At 45.4% G+C, this 21498-nt stretch overlaps 1 protein-coding gene across 1 annotated transcript; it reads left to right on the plus strand.

The window, feature by feature from the left end:
* The first annotated feature begins 5040 nt into the window (after positions 1-5040).
* Positions 5041-9886, plus strand: mbip (MAP3K12 binding inhibitory protein 1). The gene is made up of 9 exons (XM_085931933.1): positions 5041-5231; positions 5903-6019; positions 6472-6651; positions 7151-7247; positions 7464-7529; positions 7758-7913; positions 8034-8131; positions 9476-9514; positions 9599-9886. The coding sequence occupies exons 1-9, from the start codon at positions 5103-5105 to the stop codon at positions 9704-9706; spliced, it is 990 nt and encodes a 329-aa protein (XP_085788059.1). The 5' UTR covers positions 5041-5102; the 3' UTR covers positions 9707-9886.
* Positions 9887-21498: the final 11612 nt, after the last annotated feature.

The raw sequence follows: 21498 nt of genomic DNA on the forward strand, positions 1-21498 counted from the left end.
TAAGGCCACACTTTCTCTGTCAGCACCCCGCTGAGATAACTGCAGATTAAATGAGCTCGTAAATGGCCTGGCGAGGACATCAGTCAAAGGGTCAAAGGGAATTGGCGCACGCACCGCCTCCCGATAAACAAGAATTGTGTCAGGATCCAGATGATTTAATTTTCTTCAACTACTTGACCAAATCAAATTGAGTAAATTCAAGACAGGATTTTTTTTTCAGTGTATGAAAATGAACGATCCTCACATTCGAGTTTCCTGATTCTCACAGGGGCTGCCAAGTGTCCCACGTTCCGCATGTTGCTCACCACCAAAGTGAATGATAGGTTGCAGCACCCAAAGAAGCCTTGAATGTTACCAGACAATACGCAATCAAGATCCCCAAAATGTGACAGCTTAATGGCGACCGTCTTGGCCGCCGCTATGATCCCAGCTGAGAAAAGGCACAAATGTCCATTTAACCCCCAGCCAGGACCACCCCCCAAGGTTCGAGGTAAATAGGGTCCCACACATTAGGACCTGTTGAGACTTAACATATTTTCTTCTACAGAGTGCGAGGGGATTAGCCGGGAGGGTGGTGGTGATATTTGCCCACCGCCCCCCTCCTTCCTCCTCCCTTCTCTTTCTTAATAAAATATGTCATTAGGAGGAATTCATGTGACACAAAAGGGGCGACAGTCAAAAAAAAAAAGGTTGACTAATTATATAGTTTGCCCTGGCAGAGGCTGCGGGCAGGTGGCTGGTCCATCATGCAAATGGCTGCGCCGACGCAATTAGCCTCTGGCAGCCGCCTCAATTAACAATTAGCTAACATGCAATTCTGCGGCGCGGCGCCCCCGCCGGCTCCTTTTAGGCGCAATTGTCACCGTGTATTTTTCAATTGCTCAGTTGGAGACGTGCTTTTCTTAATGTGGTCAATTTCCAGGCTCGGTGAACGGAAGTCGACCGCAGGGGGGGGGCCACCGGGGTAACGCTTCCCTTTCAGAAAGAAAGAACTTTTTTTCGAGGGGAGCAAGTGGAGTTAACTTTGAACTGCCAAAAAGGATTCTACCGGGACAATTTGGTGGAATCTCTGAAGTTGAATTAAGGGTGAAACTATGGCTCTAAAAACCACAGCTGTCAAACTGCGTTCCTCGAGGGCCTCCATCTTGCCTGCCCACCTCTTTTAGATATCTGCCTCCTCCAACACACCTGATCACATGATCAGCAAGCTCAGCAGGATTCGATAACCATCCAGATCATTTGAATTAGGTGTGTTGGAGGAGGCATCATTCTGAAACAGTCAGGATACAAGGGAGGATCCAAGTTTGACACCTGGGCTCTAAATGGGGGAAAAAAATCCCCCAATATGGAGATACTTTGTACGTTAGCATAGCATTAGGTACAACTGGCACTGAAATGGCTCCCGAAAGTTTAGCTGACCGACCACATGCTGCGTCTCGAGGTTCTGCTTTTCTAACCCGTTCCAACGATCCCCCCCCCGATGGCCCACCGCCCCTCACGGGGGCCCCCCCTCCTCCCTGGGCCCACCCACACGCTCTCATTATTCCCGCTGGCCCCCGACATGACACGGGAACAAAGTAGACATTAAGCGACATTAAAGCCGGGGATGGAAGTAATCAGGAAGCCGTTATCTCTTAATGAAGCCAAACACATGCGCAGCGATACACACAGGTGCTAATCAATAGAGGCCCCCCCGGACAAAGAGGGAGGCGGGTTGGGCTTGGCCCGAGGTCGCTCTCTGCCCCTCCCCCCTCCCACAAATCAATTAGAAGGCTTGTTTGCTTTGACAGTCTACTTCCATTAATTATGTCTTCATTAAAAGTAATTTGTCAAGACAACATTAAGAAGACCTGTCCTGTCAGGAGGGAAGATTACGAGATTAGGGGCAAGCTATAGGCTGCCCCTATATGTACATATGTTCTTCTTCACAATCCCCCAAGCAACCCATTTTCAAACAAAATAGCACACTTGGAACTAAATGCATTCCAGCTTTGTGTTGTTGTTGTTTTTGTCATAGCAATCCACAAAAACGGCATTTCTGTCATCACATCAACAGAAGCTGTGACTTTTTTTTATTGACACAAACAAATTGCTGCTCATCACCAAAGAATAACGTACCCACTGTGAAGCATGAAATTGCGAACAATTCCAAGTAGCATCCAGTGTCACCGCAAAATCTTTATTTTCTGCTTGGAAAAGAGATGTGGGGGAAGCCTACGAGAACAACTGAACTTCAGTCAGATGTGCTTCAAATGATTTGCTTTTGAATGCGATGAGATCATTCTAAATTCGGCCACATCTCCATTTATAAGAGGGGGTGCACACTTGTGCAACTACATTATTGCAGTATCAGTACAGTTATGTTGCATTAATTGAAGGGAAAATGTTTTTGAAATGATCTTGGTGTCAGTTTATTTTAGGTTCACAAAGTGTGTAGGGGTGTGTAGACTTTTGAGGTGCCACAACAAAAAGTCTAAAATGAAAAAATTAAAACTTTCATGTAAGATCATTGCATCTGCATGGGAATGGAGCTAATTTGTGCTGTTTTAAAGCTCTTTTACTCCGTCATGATCTGCATGTCTGGTCTCCTTTTTCTTTTTTTGTGCAACTCCAGAAGCACAGTTGCTTTTACCAAAGGTCCCCTTGTTGGTTGCTATAGCATTCTCGAGCACCACTCTGCTAAATCCCCTCCCCCACACCGACCTGCTCTGCACACTTGTAATAAATTATCCTCAAGTGAAGTGAAAAAATAAAATATATTGGTTGAAAAAAAATGCAGCCGGCCCGGCGCACTTTTGCGAATCACCCCCTCGTAAACACTTTTGTGCGACGTGACTCTTTTGACAGTCTGCTGGCTCTTTTCATATCAACACATATCAGATTGTGTTGTTACGCAATGTTTCGCGCAATCTTTAGGATGCGCCTCATGCTGAGCGTGAAGTGCAAACACATGCGAGCGGGAGTAGGAGGAGGAAAGTAGCGATTTGTTGATTAATTAAACGTGGCTTCTCCAAAAGATCCCCCCCCCCCCACTCCCCCCATCACAATGCGCCGGCGGCAAGTTTGCGGCAGCGTGAATCGCACTCCTCCTTGCTGTCATCTTTGCCAAATTGAATGCAGATTGAAAATATATTTTTGGCTCTTGACTGAGCTTATTCACAGCCTGTTGAATCGACGACGCATCAATAAAAGGCTCCCCCCGTTTGGGAGCTTGGAGTGATTGCGCGGCGCACATTTTGAGGAATGGCGTTATAAATGCTTGCGCATATGGGCTGAAGCTGCGAGCGCACAACTTGACAATCATTTCACGCACTGGCGGCGCAGAGGAAATTTTTGGGCAGTCATCGAATTTCTGTAAGCGTATACTGGTATGAGTTTGAGGCCATTGAATGTGCTGGAGTGAAGATGAATAGAGTGGAAACGCTCAGACGCGCAGACGGACATTTACCAACAAGATGACTTGTGCACCTTGCTAAATGTGGCCTACAGATGATCCATGTCTTTCCTGCTTCATGCGGGCTCGCAGCACCACCCGGGATCGGTTGCCTGCTGAGTTCTGGCAAGAAATCAATAGTGCCGGTGGGCGGGGGTAGGATGAGGTGGTCACGTGTCCTAATCATCTGTACATTTACCATCACAATCAACAATCAAAGCCAGGACGCGTACCTTTCTTTTGGGGGGCCTCCCGAGCTCAACAATTTCCCGGCTGACTGCATGGCGGCGGCAAATTAGAAGCCTCGGCTCCCGTGAGCGGCGCCTAATGGCTCTGATTTGTGAACTGCTAAACGAGGTTATGTAAATGAGGATTGAATAGAGGCAGCGGGACCCCAGGTGACAGGTGCAGGCGCCTTTTTAAAAAAATATTTAAAAGAAAGTGTGTGTGTGGGGGGGGGGGGGGGGGGACGACGAAATCAAGGCAACACGCAATCCACGCAAAATTGTGCTTGTATCGTTTGAACTGCATACTGTTTTTAACCATTATCAGCGCTGTACACAAAGAAAAAGGCACAAATTATTTGTTTAAAAAAATGATAGTCGTTTTGCAGTTCATTTAAAAATTGACAACATGCCGACCACATGCATGAGATACACCTCCCTCCTTGGAGACATCAATTTCAAATTAGTCAGTTTTAGTGAGTGGCAACGTAAGATGGCGTTTCAATTCTCCCGACGGCATGTTAAGTCCATTCAAATATAAGTCCGTAGGGAGAACGTAGGCTCAGTGTGTCAAACAAGTAAAGTTACGCTCCCGTTTCGGGGGCTAGAACACAGACAAATGAAACCAAGGAACTTGTCCTCAGACCTTTTTTTTTCCCCCTAAAATGATTAACCCACCAAAAGAGATTTGAGGCGCGTGAGTGCCGCGGTGCTTTCTCGTTTGCCAGGAACTGTCATTTTCCTGTTGTTGTCCTCATCAGTCTCTCTCGCCATCAAGTGAATAGACGGCAAAATGAATAGAGCAGCAAGATTTTCCCACAGTCACTCAACGTGTGCACGCACACTCACACAAAAATCACCATTGTGGTCGATGCCACTGCTGCACAGGCTGTTCTGCACTCAACAACAATGTTCTCATTAGAGCATGACTGTTCCTTAGTATGAGTTGTCAAGTGTAATGTTAACTGCTAAGTATGTCATTTTTAACCTGGTTTTATAATTTTTTAACTACGTTATAATGCCAGATTTTTCATCTAATGTAATGAACACATTCTGTATTATCAAAGCACAATTGTTTACAGTTATAGAGAAGTGACGAATTGAGGCATTTAAACATGGTTTGAGAGCGAAAAATTAAAGCCTGAGACTAATTATAAGTTTAAAAGTGTGAAATGGATAATTTTTTTTATATATATCCGCATAATGACCAAATTAGGGTGTAAACGCTGGTGAAAATGCATCTCATTCCCCCACTATGATGACCATTTCTAAAATAATTATGGAATTTATAATCAGAATGTTTTTTTGTGGTTTTTTTTTTGGTTTATGTGAAGTGGGCGCTCTTGGCTACAGACGCGCGCCCACGCAGTGATGCGTACGCTCCGCCCTCCATGTTTTTCTTCCAACCAATCGGCGTCCACGTCTTCTTCTGACGTAAAACAGCAATGGCGGAAACAATGAAGCTGACCGGAGAGAGTTTCCCTTCCGCTAACGAGTCCTCTTGTAGCAAATTGTCAAGCTACACGGACTGCATGAGTGCCTTGCTCAAGCTGCTGGCCGACCTTGTCAGCGAGGTTGGTTTGGTATTTTTGTATTGCGTTTTAAGCGCGGAAGCCAGCCAAGTCGGTGTTTGCTAGCTCACATGCTAATGCACGTCGCTGCTGCTCGACAGCATCCGTCTGTCTATTTCACACTGTAAAGAACCGACATTCTCGCAGAAGTAAAATCCTTTATAAAGTGTGAGATTTATTTTCACCACAGACAATCGTAGATGCCTCATTGAGCGGATTAGCCCCCCCTACCCCCGTGTTTTGTTATCCAGGCAGTCATATTGGATGGGGCAGGTGTAATCATACGCCACTGCAAATACATGAACAGAACTTTGTAAAGCGACACCCTACAGTGCTCAAAATGTTTAATTCTTATATGTTTATGTGACAGATAAGAACCAAGTCATCGATTATTTTAACGTTTTCATGAGTTTAGTTTATTAGTTATTTTAAGAGTGGCGCAACCTTGCGAAAATTTAGTCATTGTTGCCAATATGTTTGTTGCAGTTTTGTTTTTTAATGCAAAGCGTTTTCTTTTCTTTTTGTTTCTCTTTTTAGAAATTAAAGAGATCCCCCATTTATGAAATGAAGAATAAAAATAGACAAAATGAAAACTTGATGTTCACTGCAATCATTCGAGGCAAGTTAATTGAGTGAAAAAATACAAAACATTTCTTGCTTTTTGCGTGTCTCAGCTCAAATTAGGTGACGCTGCTTTGAGGATGGAAGTCAACCTGGATGCCTTGAGTCCACAGCCATTGGACGCCGCTCACACTTACGACTGTCTACAGCGGCACATCATTAAGCTACAGGTACACTACATATCCTCTCAACATTTCACTCGGATGTTTGTACAAATTTCTCAGGTTGTGGTAATAAGACTTGGATGCCAAGACGAGCAACAAAACTAATTTGACAACTTTTTTTTTTTCTACTATACTGTAGTTCTAAACATCTTAGTGGGCAAAATTGCTTTATTGACACCCATTAAAACCCCAGTTTTTCATTACCTAATAAACGCTTGTATTCTCTAAACCTGTTGCTGAACCTTAGATTTTGTATTATTGTCATTATTTTACAACTTTGACTTGCTTTATTGTCATTCAAAAGAGTATACAGAATGAAATCTCATCACATGGCACAAGCAAAACAAAACCAACAACAGCTACGACCAGCAGCGAATAATGTTGACGTGGAACAAATAATGATGAAAAATAGAATAAAGGATTGAAAAAGTATTTGTATTTATTTATATTTACTCCAGGCCATGTCGGAGAACCTCAAAACGCTGGCCGAGGCTCCAACTCGTGAGTCACTTGATACAGAGAAAGAAACGACGCATGACGCCGCATCCTCGTCCGCCCTCCGCCGCAGCCCGTCAATGCCGCCCCTTCCTGACGCGGCCGATGACGTCTTGGTGCAAATCCGTGCCGGCAAGTCTGAGGTGGGTTACGCTTATGAATAATCATCACGTCATTAAAAGGCTCGTTGCAGGCCCAAGATCTGGCAACAGGGTGAGGGGCGGGGGTCCTTTAGCGGCGCGGTCTGCTGTGAGAGACCGCGCAGCTTGGAGGACTTTGAGAGCGGGGCCTGGTCCTTGATGGATTATGAAGTGGATGCTCATTACTCTCAGATTGGATGTGGATGGAGGACAAGAGGCCCCATTCTGTTGTGCATTTATTTTGCTAGCCAAGCAAACAGTGTTCATATTCTATCACGCCGCAGTGGCCAGCCGACCCGCACGATGCGCCTACCTGGAATTGCAATTGTCATTCCTCATCATGTAAATTGCGACGCCCACAAATCCAGCAAGGTTCCCCTCACCCTGCCATCCCCTCCCGTCCCGTTTGCCTCGTTACATTCTCATCACAGCGGCGACACAATTTTGCTTTGCGGATGGCCGATCAATCCATCGCCTGTCATTACGCGTGTCGTCCTTCCAGATCGAGCGCAGGATATCTGCATTTATGGAGCGCAAGCAGATGGAGATCAATGAAAACAACGTGCGCGAGTTCTGCAACGTGATCGACTGCAATCAGGGTGAGCGAGGCCGACGTGGGGGTGAGGGGGATTGAATGCGGCGGGGTGTGAAGTGAGAGCCCGCGCACAGATTGCCAATGTTTGGGAGAGAGCTGATTTCCAGCGGGCGAGAGGTCAGGCCGGACTGAGCTGGAGTAGCTAACGGCCTTGGAAAACACGGCGGCCGTGATGTTATTGTGCTTTTATTCATGTGATTTTCTTGTTCTTTCTCACCAGGGGAGAGCTGCGCCAGAACAGACGCCGTGTTCACGCCGTTCCCCGGATTTAAAAGCCACGTCAAAGGTGCAACTGGAACATAAAATAGCAATCATTGTGCATTTACAAACTAATTGTGTGTATAAAAATAACCAGAGACAACCATTAAATTGTCAAAACTAATTCTTGACATGACTTAAGAAAGCACGATGCTTCTCGGCTATATGATTTTAAACAAACATTGCTGTAAATTCAACAAGCATGAAAAGAAATTAACTGTGCTTCACTTGTTTTTTTTGTAAATGTTTGTCACAGTCACGCGGGTGGTGAACACATACGGGCCTCAGACCCACTCTGGAGGTCAAGGAGAAGCTGGCGAACAGGCGCGAAGCCTTGCCACACAAGACTGCGGCAACCCGGCCATCGAGGAACGCCTCAACAACATTGAGGCTCACCTCAGACTCCCAACAGGTAACAGGAAAGCTCACCTCCTGACTGGAATTCTTTAGAACCCTGATGGATCACCACACACATATTTTTTATGGGCTTCATATGTGATTAAAATGTCTGATTTTGGATGTTTTCCTGCAGCGGGCCCGGTTCCCGTGAGTGTCTACCAGAGGCTAAAGAAGCTGGAGGACCGTATCTTGCAGCTGGAGGGACTCTCGCCAGAGTATTTCCAATCCACGGTGAGGACACGCGCGCTTTATTTCTCAAGAACCAGCCGGCCTAGTCAAAAGCTATAAGCGGCTAATTGAAGTTGCTAGCTAGTTCCGCAGCTATTACTAGTAGCAAAGTCACCTGTGAGGCACCATTTAGCCGCCTGGAGCAAAAATGGAGACTCCAGCAAAAGATTTTGAGCTGGCAGAGGAAAAGTGTGAACAAAAAAAAAAATTACCAGCAGGTCACTCCTTTAGTGAAGAGGGAGAGGTGCCATGTCACCGGCCATTGTGTGGGCCCAGGTGACAACAAAGGTGTGGGACTTGAGTCACATGACTCGAGGCAGACTTCAATATTCAGTTTTAGGACTTGGTAATATGCTTGGCTGAAACTTAGGAAAGATTCAAGGTTCAGAGTTCATCTCAGTAGAGCCCGGCAATTAATCCAAAGTTAATCGTAATTTTTATTTTGGCCTTAAACGTAATCGAAGTGAAATGATGAATGTGGCAAATGTTGTGGTGAAATTGACATGAGGCTATGATGGCAGTTTTGGTTGTTGAATCATTACAAAATTTTTAAATCAATGAATAATCGTCTTCATTAATTGTTTCACAAGATTGTCTTGTGTACAATAGTTTTTCTTTTACTCTTTTAAGACCACATTGTCTTTCATAATTAAATAGATCATCATCGTAATGATAGCAATAAATAGATAACAGTATTGTTAAAAAGGCAGAAACATTGAGGAATACTCGATTATATGTCCGATATTTTTGGGACTTCACGTGCCGTCAAAAGCACATGAGCAGAATGCGACGTGGCTTGAAGGAAGACGTAGTTCCGCCGTGTGTGTCTCTGTGCGTGCGTGCGTGCGTGCGTGCGTGCGTGCGTGTGTGTGTGTGTGTGCAGCGACAACGTTTTCAAAGTGTGCTCGAGATGAGCCGCATCATGTCTCTCCGTCTCGTGATGCCTCCATCGCACAGCACAGCACGCTGCGCTCTTCAACCCCTTTTGACTCTCTGCATGTTTGTGCCAGCGCGCATGTCGAGTGTTTCTGAATAAATCGACGGGGTCTTTTCCAGTCCAAGTACCACTTTTTGGGGGGGAGGGGTGGGGATAAAATGTATTTTGGGGGTTTGCTCAAGCAGCTTCATGTAGTTGCTCCCACATAAATGTCACAAAATGTCACTAAAATGAAGTTATTTCCGAAAAACAGTAGAGGGCGTCCTTTTGGTATGACGTCACCAAAAAACAAAAAATTTTGGACTGGACAAGTCCGCAGACTTAAAACCTGTAGTGCATACATTTTACTTGAGACTTAGAAGGACGGCGTGACTTTTTGGCTAATCATCAAGGTGTCTACTTCTTTGTAGAACCTCCCACACAAGAGACCCAAGACCTCCCCTGCTCAGGTACACATCTTCTTTCCTGTTCTTTTTGGAATGCTTTCATCTCCTTGCTGCCAGACTGCCTTTGCTGTTGATGGTTTTCTTCAGGCCTGCAGTCTGAACGAGCTGGATGAGAAGATTAGCGCCGTCAAAGCAGCCCTGCTCAAGAAGGCCAACGAGTTCCGGCCTGCATATGGACCCGAGTTCCCATTTTGACATGATTTGGTGGAATTGTAAAATTAGCTGTAGCGATGGACCCAGATGATAATTTTTTGACTGACATAGAAAACCTACAATGAGGAAACCAAGGCCTGTTTTGTCTGCGTTGTTTCAGTGCAATCCCCAGTCAGGTATAATGCTCCCCTGTGTAAATAAATGTAAATTTCGCGCTTTGAACGTTGGACTTGTGCTTCATTTCAAATTGCTTTAATTGATATTCTCTAGGGTTGGGAAGATTCGTCGATATGCATCGGAAAATCAATACGACCTGTAAGATGCAGTTGCATCGTATCGTATAGCAGTGGTTCGTATTGTTTTAAAATTAAATCGTACTGTATCGCACTGTATCGCCAGAGATGGGAGAATCGTATCGCATTTTATCATTGGTAATTCCATGAATCGTGAATGCATCGAATCGTTTGGCAGTGTATCGAAATGTGTATCGTATCGCTTTGATGGTGAAAATTCCCATCCCTAGTATTCTCTGATCATTTACATGGTTGTCGTTAGCCATGCTACATGCTATGTACTTTAGCACCTACTTCATTAGCCACTTGCTTTTTTTTTTTTTTTTATATTTAGGGGAAGTTATTTGTTGCTAGTCATTAGCTCACCATATGCTACATGCTATATATTGTACCTTCAAATGGAGTGAGCACCCAGACGTGCTGACATGGTGCTGTAATTAACATCTAAAATCGTTCAATTTCATTGTTTTTTTACTATTCTTTTCGTTCATTTGCATGCCAGTACAAATTAATAGTTGGCATTTGTGTGAATTATTGATCATATCCGTGACCATGATCAGGTTAGCATCTGCTTGATCAAATGAACTTTTTTGCGTGTGTACTCTTAACTGAATTGCACTGTACATGTTGAAGTTTTTACATCTCTAAGTTCTTTTTTGACTCACACAAAAAAACAACTGCTCGAAATCAGCGTGGCTGGTTATCAGCGATGAGTCGAACAGACAAGCAGACAAATCAAACAACCTGCTAACAGCGCGAGTGCGCACGTGTGTACACGCGCGTGTGCGGGCGCCACGGCGCGTAATTGGGAGGAAGCTGAGCAAGGCCACCTGATTTCTTTGCCTGACTGCTGCGTTGCTGATGATCCACGCTAATGGTTGTCATTATGACAAATGACCTGATTATGGCAACTCTTGTTTGCGAAACATCTCGCAGACCCAACAAAGCAGCGCCGCTGTCGCTGCTTAAACGGGCTGCCGCTGCGCTTGCTCGACGATGCCGCCGCCGCTGCCGTCCCCCTCATAAATGACTAAAGCGACAATTACGTTCTTCTTTTTTTTTCAAACAATTGCAATGAAACAGGCTCGTTTTGCATTAGTGCTATTCAATTTCTTTTACGTTGGTTCCAAACTGTTCCAGACCCAGAAGCACTAAATGAAATTCTACACATTCAAACACGTTTGGAAGTATTTGAGCGCCAGATTGCACTTTCTCACTCACACACTTAGATTCTAAGCATGCTTGCTTCAAGCTTATAAAAAAATGGTAGTTAAAGAACCAGGACCAGAATGTATGTGTCTATAAATATCCATATATATATATGTATTTATTATTATTTTGAGCTCTGTACTCTTAATCAATTACAGGCCATTTAGTTGATGTTTTGTTTTTCCTTGTCACTGAGATGTGTTTTCTCACAAGAGCCACATTGGAAGATGGATCATCAATCCAGAAAGACAACTAACTCAAAATAATCACCACAGCGGTGCAAAAACTGCCAAGTCATAAAACGTCAGCAGCCAACAGGTGTCACATTCTTCCGTTATTGCATTTACTGTAAGCGGTTTTATTCTTCGGTGACGTTCTTTGTCTGTCATGTCACTACTCTTTTCCCTTTGATTGATGGAGTGACCTTGGTACAATAGAACTTGCGTTCTGGCGTCTTTTTTTTGTCAGGATATATTATTGTTAACACGGAAATGGGGATTTCTTTCTGTGTTTCTTTCAGGTGTACCCCTCTGTTTCCTTTATTATTTCTTTGGCTCGGATCCTTCTGCGGATGTTAGACAAGGGGGTCGAAATGTGCAGGGACCACTTGAGCTGCTGCAACATTGACAAATGGATTTGGGGCTCTGCTCTCTGGAGGTTTTTATTGTTCCCCCGGAGCTTTTGTCTCGGACGCGGTCCCCTCGTGAGGGTTAATGAGGACAAATTGCTCCGAGGGTAACAAATGGATTATGCGGCGGGACAAAAGCTTGTACGCGACGGCCGGGATCTGCCCATCATGCGCCCATTGAGCTCGGCGTCCTCCTCAAGTGGCTCGCCAAATATCTCATTATCTTCATCCTGCCTGTTTTTTAGTTTGTGGCGAGTGTTGCGGCCTCCTGGGGGGAATTTCAGCTAACTGCAGCGTTGTACAGAAAGTGGCCCGGCGTTGTCAAAGTCAAAGCTCCAGAGGTGAGTGTGATTAAGAAAGTAAATACATCGAAATGCTAGATAAATTACGCAACTTCCCAAAAATGTATTGTCAGAAATTGTTGCGCTGAAAAAGTTTGCCGGAGATACTGGCTGTGTCCCAATTGCATTCATTTCTGTTTTTACGTCGATGTGATCTTTGTCGTCAGTTGCGCCACAAGTTCCGATCCATAGTACAAATAAACCAAGAACTCAAGGGAATATCCGATGTGAGCTAGTTTCAACCGAAGCCGCATCGCCGGTCCGATACTTGTGAAGGCTTGACTGGGAAAATATCCCAAGATGCATTTTGTGCTTGGCTGTTCCAATTTCGTTCTCGCGTAGATTCTTCGAAGTCCGCGCTTGGCCAATTTACGTTCACTGCGTTCCTCGTGTCGAGAAGCGGCCATTTTGTCTCTCGTCTTGGCCAAGCTGGGACGCAGCATGACTTGGGACTCATCCAACTTCGAGGCCATTAATTTGTCAATTGCTCGCTTGTCTTTGAAAACAACTATTTTATTCTTTCAATTCCTGCAAGCATGGAACCTGAGCATGGCTGCGAGGTCACGCAGGCGACGTTTGTCTTTTCACGCTAACAAAGCGTCCACTTCCGCATTGACTCGGGACTAATTCCCACCTGTCAATCACCCCTCGTGTCTCACCCAGTCTTTTGGGAGCCAGGCTCAAAAGACACAGAGGTGTTCCTTGTCTACACCGCCCCCCCCCCTTTCTTTCCGCCTGTCTTTTGGAGTTCATAATTTTTTTTCCCTCCTTCTGGTGAGGTCGCCAGAGAGGATTCATATCTATTCATATCTCGGCAACTCTTAATGGGCTCCAAGCCCTCCAGGAAGAAAGCTCTTTCCTGTGACTAGTCAGCTCCAGTCTTTATTCAGCCGGTGGCTCGGTGTCAAAAAAGACTGTTGCTCGTTTGAGCCCGCGAACAATGAGGAACGAGGCTGAATCTTGAGCGAGGGGGGGGGACAAAGGAGCGAAAACAGGCTTTTCACTCTGCAGAACATTAGATTCTGACACATTTTGCCATGGCAGTTTTTCAGCCAGCACCACCACCAGCCCTTTTTCCTTCCCCATCATGGTGAGTGCAGTGGCTCGGCTCTTTTTTAAAGAGACCACCTGTTGGCAACAAGCCCGTTCTTCATTACAGCCGGAGCCATTATCGCATGGTGACGAGCGCCACAGGCTAACTTTTTTAGCTTAACCCTGCGGAGGCTTCTTTCTGTTGCTGCTGAAAAATCAGTTTTCTTCCCCAAACCCCCGCCTCCACCCGGTTGGTAATTTTTCAGAGCTTTTGTTTTTCCGTGAGAGGAAGTGATTCATTTGAGCTCTTGTTCATTACAAAATGACGCAAAACAAAAGAACTGTTAAAGAGCTCACACGCACCGTCGGTAATTAAGATTGTATGACGATTTGGAATAGGCTGTTTAATTTTGATTTTGGTCTTAATATTTTCTCCCAAGATGTTTTTCAACAAAAATATTGTATTTTGTAGTTGTTTTTATTTGTTGTAAAATGTCAATTATCAATGTAAAAACTAAAATCATTTTGCGAAAGCGGACTATATGTTTGTCTATGAATTTTTACATATATGAGCACTTTATTTAGGGTCTTAACTTTTACTAATTTGATACTTCAAAAAATGGGGCAAAAATGATTCCACTCTGGACGCTTGGGTTCATATGACAGTTTATGAGGAAATTAGACAAGAAAGTCATTTTTAATCATCTGCCATTCATTTATTAGCAAAATTGGAATCATAACTGCCATATAATATCAATGGGAAAAAATACCCAGAATTAGATATTTGACAAAAAAATATGTTTTGGCTGTTTAATTTGTTGTAATTGTTAAAATTATTTACAATCAATAATTTAAAAAAATTTGACCCAAAACTAAAGCTTTGGCAGCATTGTGACAATAACGAGAGCACAGAAGGTTACAATTTTTCCCAACAACTTTGTGGGCACAAGTCCCACTTTCTGCTCACGCTTCTTGTTAAGTGTCTTTCTGTGGGCCTCGGCTTTCACATTGTCACCTCAAGACGAAATACGTCTGCCATGCCATCACTGTGGGGACACATGTAAGAAGGGGCGACGGTGAAATTATTGTCATGCACCTGTGACCCCCCACTAGAGATGGGGCTAAAGGGAGCATCCCCTCGGAGCCCTCAACAAGTCAGCTGCTCCACGCCAGCAAGCGCCGGGCTGTGTGGAGTTAAAAGTGGCAGCAGGGAAGCAGCGGGAGTGGAATTCAGGCAATTACAATCAAGTCGGGGTATAGTTAGAGCGCGGGCCCCGGCAGCACCTGAGCTGGATGCTGATGAGACACTTAGCCCCCACCGACAAGCAAGCCCCAGCTCCCCTCCTGCCCTCCGCCAGTGGAGTACAAATACTTCCTAACTGTACTTCATTTCAGACCGGTTCTCTTTGCTGCGCTGCGTCCAGTGTGTGGACTTTAGATTTTTTTTTAAATCCAGTCAGCCATGATGAGTTTTTTTTAACTAATTCAAATTTCTAATTTGTCAGCATTTTACATCCTCTGATTGGTAGCAAAACACATTTGTGGCGAGCTGGATGCCGATGAGACCCTTAGCCCCACCCCCACCGACACCCCCAAGCTCCTTTCATGCCTTCCACGAGTGCTAGGAAGTAATAAAGTACAAATTCTTTGTACTCCTCCTCCTCTGCGCTTCTGACCTACATTTACAACTTCAGTTCTAAGAAAAACAAAAAACAAATCCCAGCACATATATAGTCTTCCAAGTACATATATGTGTGCTTCAGTGGCGTAACTTTGACAAGGATGGCGGGGAGTCAATCGCCCTCCATCATCTGTAATTGACTCTCATCGGTCAAGCATCCCTGAAACCTTCCGGACATTGCCCAGAAAAAAAAAAACGTTATTTGCGCTACGAGCCTCTTGGCCTTTATTACGTGCTACACGCTTCCTATGCGGAGCTGTTCAGGAATATCTACGATTCAGAGAATATAGAAAGGGGGGGGGGGCGTCACAACGACTCTTTCGCAACCCCACCCACCCCTCAAACTGTTTTTTTTTTTTTTTTTTTTAAAAACCCTCATTCTTAGATCTTTTCTGGGAGAAGAGGTGCAAGTGAGATGGGGCGCCCGCCTTCTCTCTTAGCCGGCGCCGGCGCCACCGCCACACTCGGCTCAAGCACCATCAGGGCGCTGAAGGGGACAGCTCGCTGTGGAAGCACCACAAATCGACTCGTTTTTCAATGTAAAGATGTCACTGGGCCCAGATGGTTCTCCTGATATGTTCGACACTGTCAGAACTACAGCAAAGGCATATCTATAGAGTCAAAATTAGTAAGATATGCAATTATGAAATGTCTAATTATGTCTACATTTGACAATCCTGCGCGAGGCTTAGCTTAGCATGCTAGCAGGTTACAAGGCAGAGTGTGTTTTCTACTAGCCAAAGGGGAGGTCAGGTGGGGGGAAAAAAGCAGAATGCCTCTCCCGCAGTTTCTGTGCCATAATGGTTGTCTTTTGATTCTCCTGCCGGCGCCTTTGGGAACGCCAGGGATTGTCTCTTTGAAATTATTCCATTTTGCCCAAGAAAAAGAAAATGGATTGCACTGATCCTGTTTTGTTCCAGAGCGGGGAGGGAGGCTCGGGGTTGTCAGGGGGGTAGTATTATCCCAGGCTGACACCGGTGGCGAAGAGGCAATCACAGTGGCCCGAGCTCCCGACAAAAACACTCCATCTGCGAGGAGAGGAGGAAATCACACCACAATGATGGCCTACTCGCCCGCGCCTGCTTCTGGCAGCTGGGCGGCGGCGGCCCGGCTTTCTACACAAACGCTAAGAAAATCAGCAGCTGGAACGCACAAAAGCCCGAGTGCCGCACCTGCTGGCGTGCAGCAAGAAGCGCCACGCCGTTCAGTAGCAGTCCAAGTTGCTTTCTACTGCCTCCTTCTAAGGCTCCACCATGGACGCCATTCCTTACCATTACCATCGAACGCATCTTACTTTGATCGGAACTGAATTCATAGTCTATTTTTTATTTTTCCCCTGTATAACGTGTGTTAGCAAGCTGTGGCGCACTAAGCTGCTCGCTGGCAAAACACACACTATGAGAATGTTAAACTCAAGCCACCCTCTGTTAGTATTCAACAGCGTCACCTCCTTCGTGTCCCCTACCTGGGGATCAAAGACACCAAAGAGAGCGACCTGACCCCAACCGCCCCCCCCCCCCCAGCCCAGCCCCGCTATTAGCAAACAGACAAGAGCCCAGCTGACACCACTCTCAAGCTGTGTCGTGCGGACGTAGGACTGCGATTACGGAGCAATCCTGAGCAGAACACCGCCTCACCAACACACACGCGTGCGCGAGCAAACACACCTTGCACCACAAACTCACCTATCTCGCAAATAGATGTTAATCTCGCGATAGCCATGAATAATCTATAGGCCACCACTTTCTTACACACAACAGGTCATTTCTCAAGAGTGCTACTGTAGCAGATTCCGAGTGAACGTCTGTATGTATGCCCAAATTGCACGTCCAGGGCCAGAAGAATTGTTATTTGAAGGGCTTTCCCGCACGTTTTGGTAGCAGCCCCAGATTGTGGAAAATTCATCCTCAGAAGACAATTGTCCTTAGCAACCATGTTTGGTCTGAAGCAGCCTTTTTGGCATGGTAGTACCTGCTAAAATTTCAATCAAATTGGTTCCATTGTTTTCCTACCCAATTGGGTTTTAGCCTTTGTGTTACTATGACAACCTAATCTACCAAATGCTTATTACTAGATAGTAGCTGTTGTTGCTGTTTGGTATCGTATCGATTGATGGCTTCTATAATCGGGACCTGATATTGGCGGCATGAAGAAATGGATTAAGTCGTGTAAATCCCCCACTGAAGGCTGAGCTACTTTAAGTCCAGCCTGCCACTGACATACACCTGCACGCATACAAACGTACGGCGAGAAAAGTCCCAGTTTGATTCTTCTTGGGCCGACCGGCGCACAAATCAATCTCCCGTCTCTTTAGTTGAATCCGCGATGGCTCCTGACACTAATAAGGGATTGAGCAGGTGAGGCCTGCCATGGGGGTGGGGGGTGGGGCTTTTGGTCTGGGGTGGGGGCCGAGGGGGGGTATGCTGGCACAAATCCAGTGCAATTACGGTCGAGAGAGAAGAGGAAGAAGTAGCAAAGATGGAGGAGAAAGCAGTGCGAAGAAGAGGTTGGAAGGGAAGGGAAGGCGGAGGGGGAGGGGGGAAAATCGATCCCATCTGTGGTATGATGGTTAATTAAAGCAGCTCTTGAGCGGGGGACGACCATGAGAGGCTTGGCCGGGGCCGGGGGCTCCTGCCTGCCCGCCCGCCTGCTTAGAGGCGCCGCTCTGATTACTGCCACCGAATCGAGCATTTCTGAGCCATGAAAGGCAGGGAGGCGGTTGCACGTGCAGAAGGCGGAGGGGGCGGGAAAGGGGGGGCACCGCCCCCCCCCCCCACTTGAACATACGTCGAAAGAGAGTGCAAACATTGAGGATAAACGCTAATGAATTGTCACGTCGAGTTCGGCAACAAGATGAACTTAAAGCAGCCAAAAGGCCATCTTGACACTTTATCAGGCCCACTTGTACAATCCAAGTTGAGCAGTTTCGATGGTGGCCATTTTTTTCCCAAGAGGCTTCTGCGGCAAGATTTCACGACTTCAACGCGTATAAAACACAGCTCGCGTTGTAGACCGAAAACCATGCGGCAATTATCGGTGGCTGTGCGAGTTGTTGTGATGCGACACGATTTTTATGTTGCGTTATTAACAAATGCTAAAAACAACATTTTTGCCTTCATGCGAGTGAGATCGATTTTATTGGATCCTTAATAAATATACATTTTCCCTCATTATCGGTAAAATCAAGATTCGGACTCTCATGCATAAAAGATCAATTGATTAACGGGTTCATGACAAAACACTATGACTTTAATGCATAGAAATCCAAAATATTTTTGTATCTAGTTCTCAAATGCTAACATGGTTTCTGACATAGATGAGTCCAAATTTTTATAGCATTGCTATCCACGTTCTCGCATTGGTAACAAACGGTAGAACGAGATTTTACGACTTTTCCACGTTGAGTGAGGCTTCTGACAATGCCATCCGACGGCATTGATGCATGGAAAATGGAAATGTATGTCACCATGTTGTTAAACTATGCTTGAAAAGGATTTTCTGATATGAAAAAACACTGTGCGGATGACGTACAATCATCCCTGGCGTATGAATTATGTATCGCGCCGACGATGATTGGATGCCGGCGCGCTGATGAAGGTGATAGATTGGGAAGATGAATTGAAGGTGCCAAATGTGCGTCCGAGGTCAGCGCTCGCCGCTAATTGGGGCCGGGCCAGAACGCTCTGCGCCTTAATGAGAAAATGACACGCTTTTGCTCGGCGGCAGCGCCGTCATCAGACGTGCTCCTTGTCCATCCATCAGGCCCGTTTGTGAGAAGTTCCACACTTCATCCACGTCAACTTCTGCCAGCATGACTGCAGAGCAGCGTTGTACTTAAGACCAGGAGCTGGGGCATCGTTTGAATTTGCACAATGCCGAATCGGGTTCTTCGATTTGATTCCGATTCTTAACGAGTCTCAATTCCGATATTTTTCGAGGGGGAAGAAATCTGGGGGTGAAACAGAATTATTTTTTGAATGATTTGAATTTTATGAGGTTTAGTCAACTTTCCTGTGTCGCCGCTTGTATTCAAGACGTGGAAATGAACAGCAACACCCGCGAGATTTCTCCGTCGTAATGTAGTGCAACCAATGATGTCATGTTTGGTACCACAGGCGTCTACGTAGCAAAGCAAGTGAATGATTGACGAGTGGACACGCACACATTCCTGCAATGGTGGGCCACACCCGACAAACAGAGCAACGAGGGCCTGTGACTCAATCTTGTGTCAATTTGGTAAAAGCAGGCGCCGTTTGCCCTCCTTTGTGCCGCTATCAGTTGTTTTGGTGTTTGAAGGACAGAATTTCAGCCACGCCTGAGTTTTGCCTCAACGAGCACCAAAACTTTGGCTGGCTTCAGAGTCCCTTTCCGGTTCCTGCTGGTACCCACATCAGCATTTTTGTCTTGTGCGTCTCCTGGCCCCTTTCCTTGTACTGCCGATTTGCGGTCCATGTTCAGTCTTGGTTCAGCTCGCAGACGGGAGAGACAGGCACGCTTGTACTTTGCGCCCTCCTTGTGGTGGTCCAAGAATAGGATCAGTCAAAAAAGGACAGCAAAATGGGGGCGCCCCCCGCAGCGCTAAGTAAATAGGCTCCTAATGGCCTCTGATGAATTGTGCTCAGCTCTCGTCGGCCGGGAGAAAGCCGCGTAATGACCCGCGCGCGTCTCTGCCGCCGCCGCCGTCTCGCCCTCATTTGCTCCTTGCCGCTTTTGATTAAGAATTAAAAAGGGACGGCAAATGGCGGCCGCCTGATTGCCATATTTGATTAAGAAATGTCACGGTGGATGTTGCGCTTTTGGGGATATAAATATATATTTCTTTAGCCTGGTGCCTGGCACACAATGGCTGCCAATGACGAGAAACTTGCGCTAATCAAACTCATTCTTCGTCTGTCGAATTCACAACCCCCCTCGCCCCCTCCCAACACATATGCCACAAAGTTATTTCGCGCAGCCTTTTGGAAAAAAACAACGACTATAAGGCTTTTTATGATGAGCTTAACATAACCCTAAGACTTGACCCCTGACCCCCTCAACCTAATAAACTGACCATAGTAAAGAAAAAAATGACCATGTATTTTATACCTTATATTTATACCTTTTATATAAGGCCCTTATATCCAGGGCCTTGCTAATGGTAATTTCTGAAGCTTTTGAATTTTTTTATTCGAAAATAACCTTGACTACTTGTGCGGTAAGGCTAAAAAAAAAAAAGATTAAGTCAGGCGTTTATTTAAAAAAAACTAGAAAATGTGCAAAAATGGATGCAAATGGTGAAATGTGAAAATTTAACGCAATAATGAGCGAGAATGACAATTTAGCATCATTTATTTCTTTAAAAAAAATAATATTCCTCTTCTTTGTAATTATCCATGGCTACTAATGCAATACTTTCTTGACATACTGAGCTCAATAAGTTCTACGGTCATACTTTTCACATGAAGACCCTGATACACGCCAACCCTACCCATGCTTAGCGTATCCATAAACAAAATCAAGGGGTACAGTAAGGCTTCTAATCAAAGCAATCAGAGCTGTTTTCAAAGGTGTAGCAAAGCGACGCCGTCTCATCTCCGTCTTTGCTTTAATTACTCGACGTCGGATTGGAGCCGGCTGGTGATTGTACCTTATCACCTATGTGCCGGAATAAAAGCCTGGCCAATTACTTTGTTTGGATGCTAATGATTGTGTTTCATTAGCGTCCGCCCTCAGCACCCGCTAAACGGATGAATATGCCATCATTGCAATTATTTGGAATTATGAAAATTGCTTTTGAAAAAGGGGACGTGGTGGGTATCATCAGTGGCGTCATAATGCCGTTTTCATTCCGAGAATGCTTTTAATTGTCGACGCCTCGCACTGACAATTAATCATTTAATTGTATTGTCTTGGCGTAAAACACAACGCTCCCGTCTTGGCCCACCCAACATGTTTTCACGACTTGGCTAACTCTTGAAGGTGGAACCTAAGTCCTGTAATATCATGGCCACGACAGCTTGTGTGTCGAAAAGCCGAGCTTAGTAGCTCATCAAAGTGGAACCCTAATCTCGATGACCTTGTAAAATTGAGTCATTCAAGAATCGCGATTGGAGAACTGTTTAGAGCCTAATAATGGAAGGTTGATCTTGGTTAGCTCATGAAGATGGAACCAATTACTGTGAGATACTTCAATTGGTCTTTCTGGTTTATTTTGATGTTAGTATATTGTGGATATTATTATTACTTTGTGAAAACAAATTCTGGGAGCATAATTGTTCAGTTTGATTGGCGGCATTGCGCCATGTGAAGTCAAGAGAAGATAAAAGTGGAGAGCTAGGGGATGAAACAAAGGTGCAGCACGTCAAGAGCGGGGGTAGTCTTGAGTGACAACCTTGAGAAGCTCTCCATCGTCTCCGCCGTTGAGAGGGAGGTCAAGTGCGCCCCCTCCGACACACACACCGCCATGCAGCAGCATCTCACAATCAAGAGGCTCGCTACCCCCAAATGATTCCCACTTTACTTAATGTAATAATAATAAACACACATGGCGTGAACAGCCGTCAGTCCTTTCACAAACGCACAAATCCGTGTCCAGTCGCGCACACAAATCGTGTGAACGACGGCCGTCAAAATCAACAAAGACCTCAAAGAAGGAAATCAAATGTAAAGCT

This window comes from Syngnathus leptorhynchus, chromosome 15 (assembly GCF_054491065.1).
Source record: "Syngnathus leptorhynchus isolate UIUO chromosome 15, UIUO_Slep, whole genome shotgun sequence".
NCBI lineage: Eukaryota > Metazoa > Chordata > Actinopteri > Syngnathiformes > Syngnathidae > Syngnathus > Syngnathus leptorhynchus.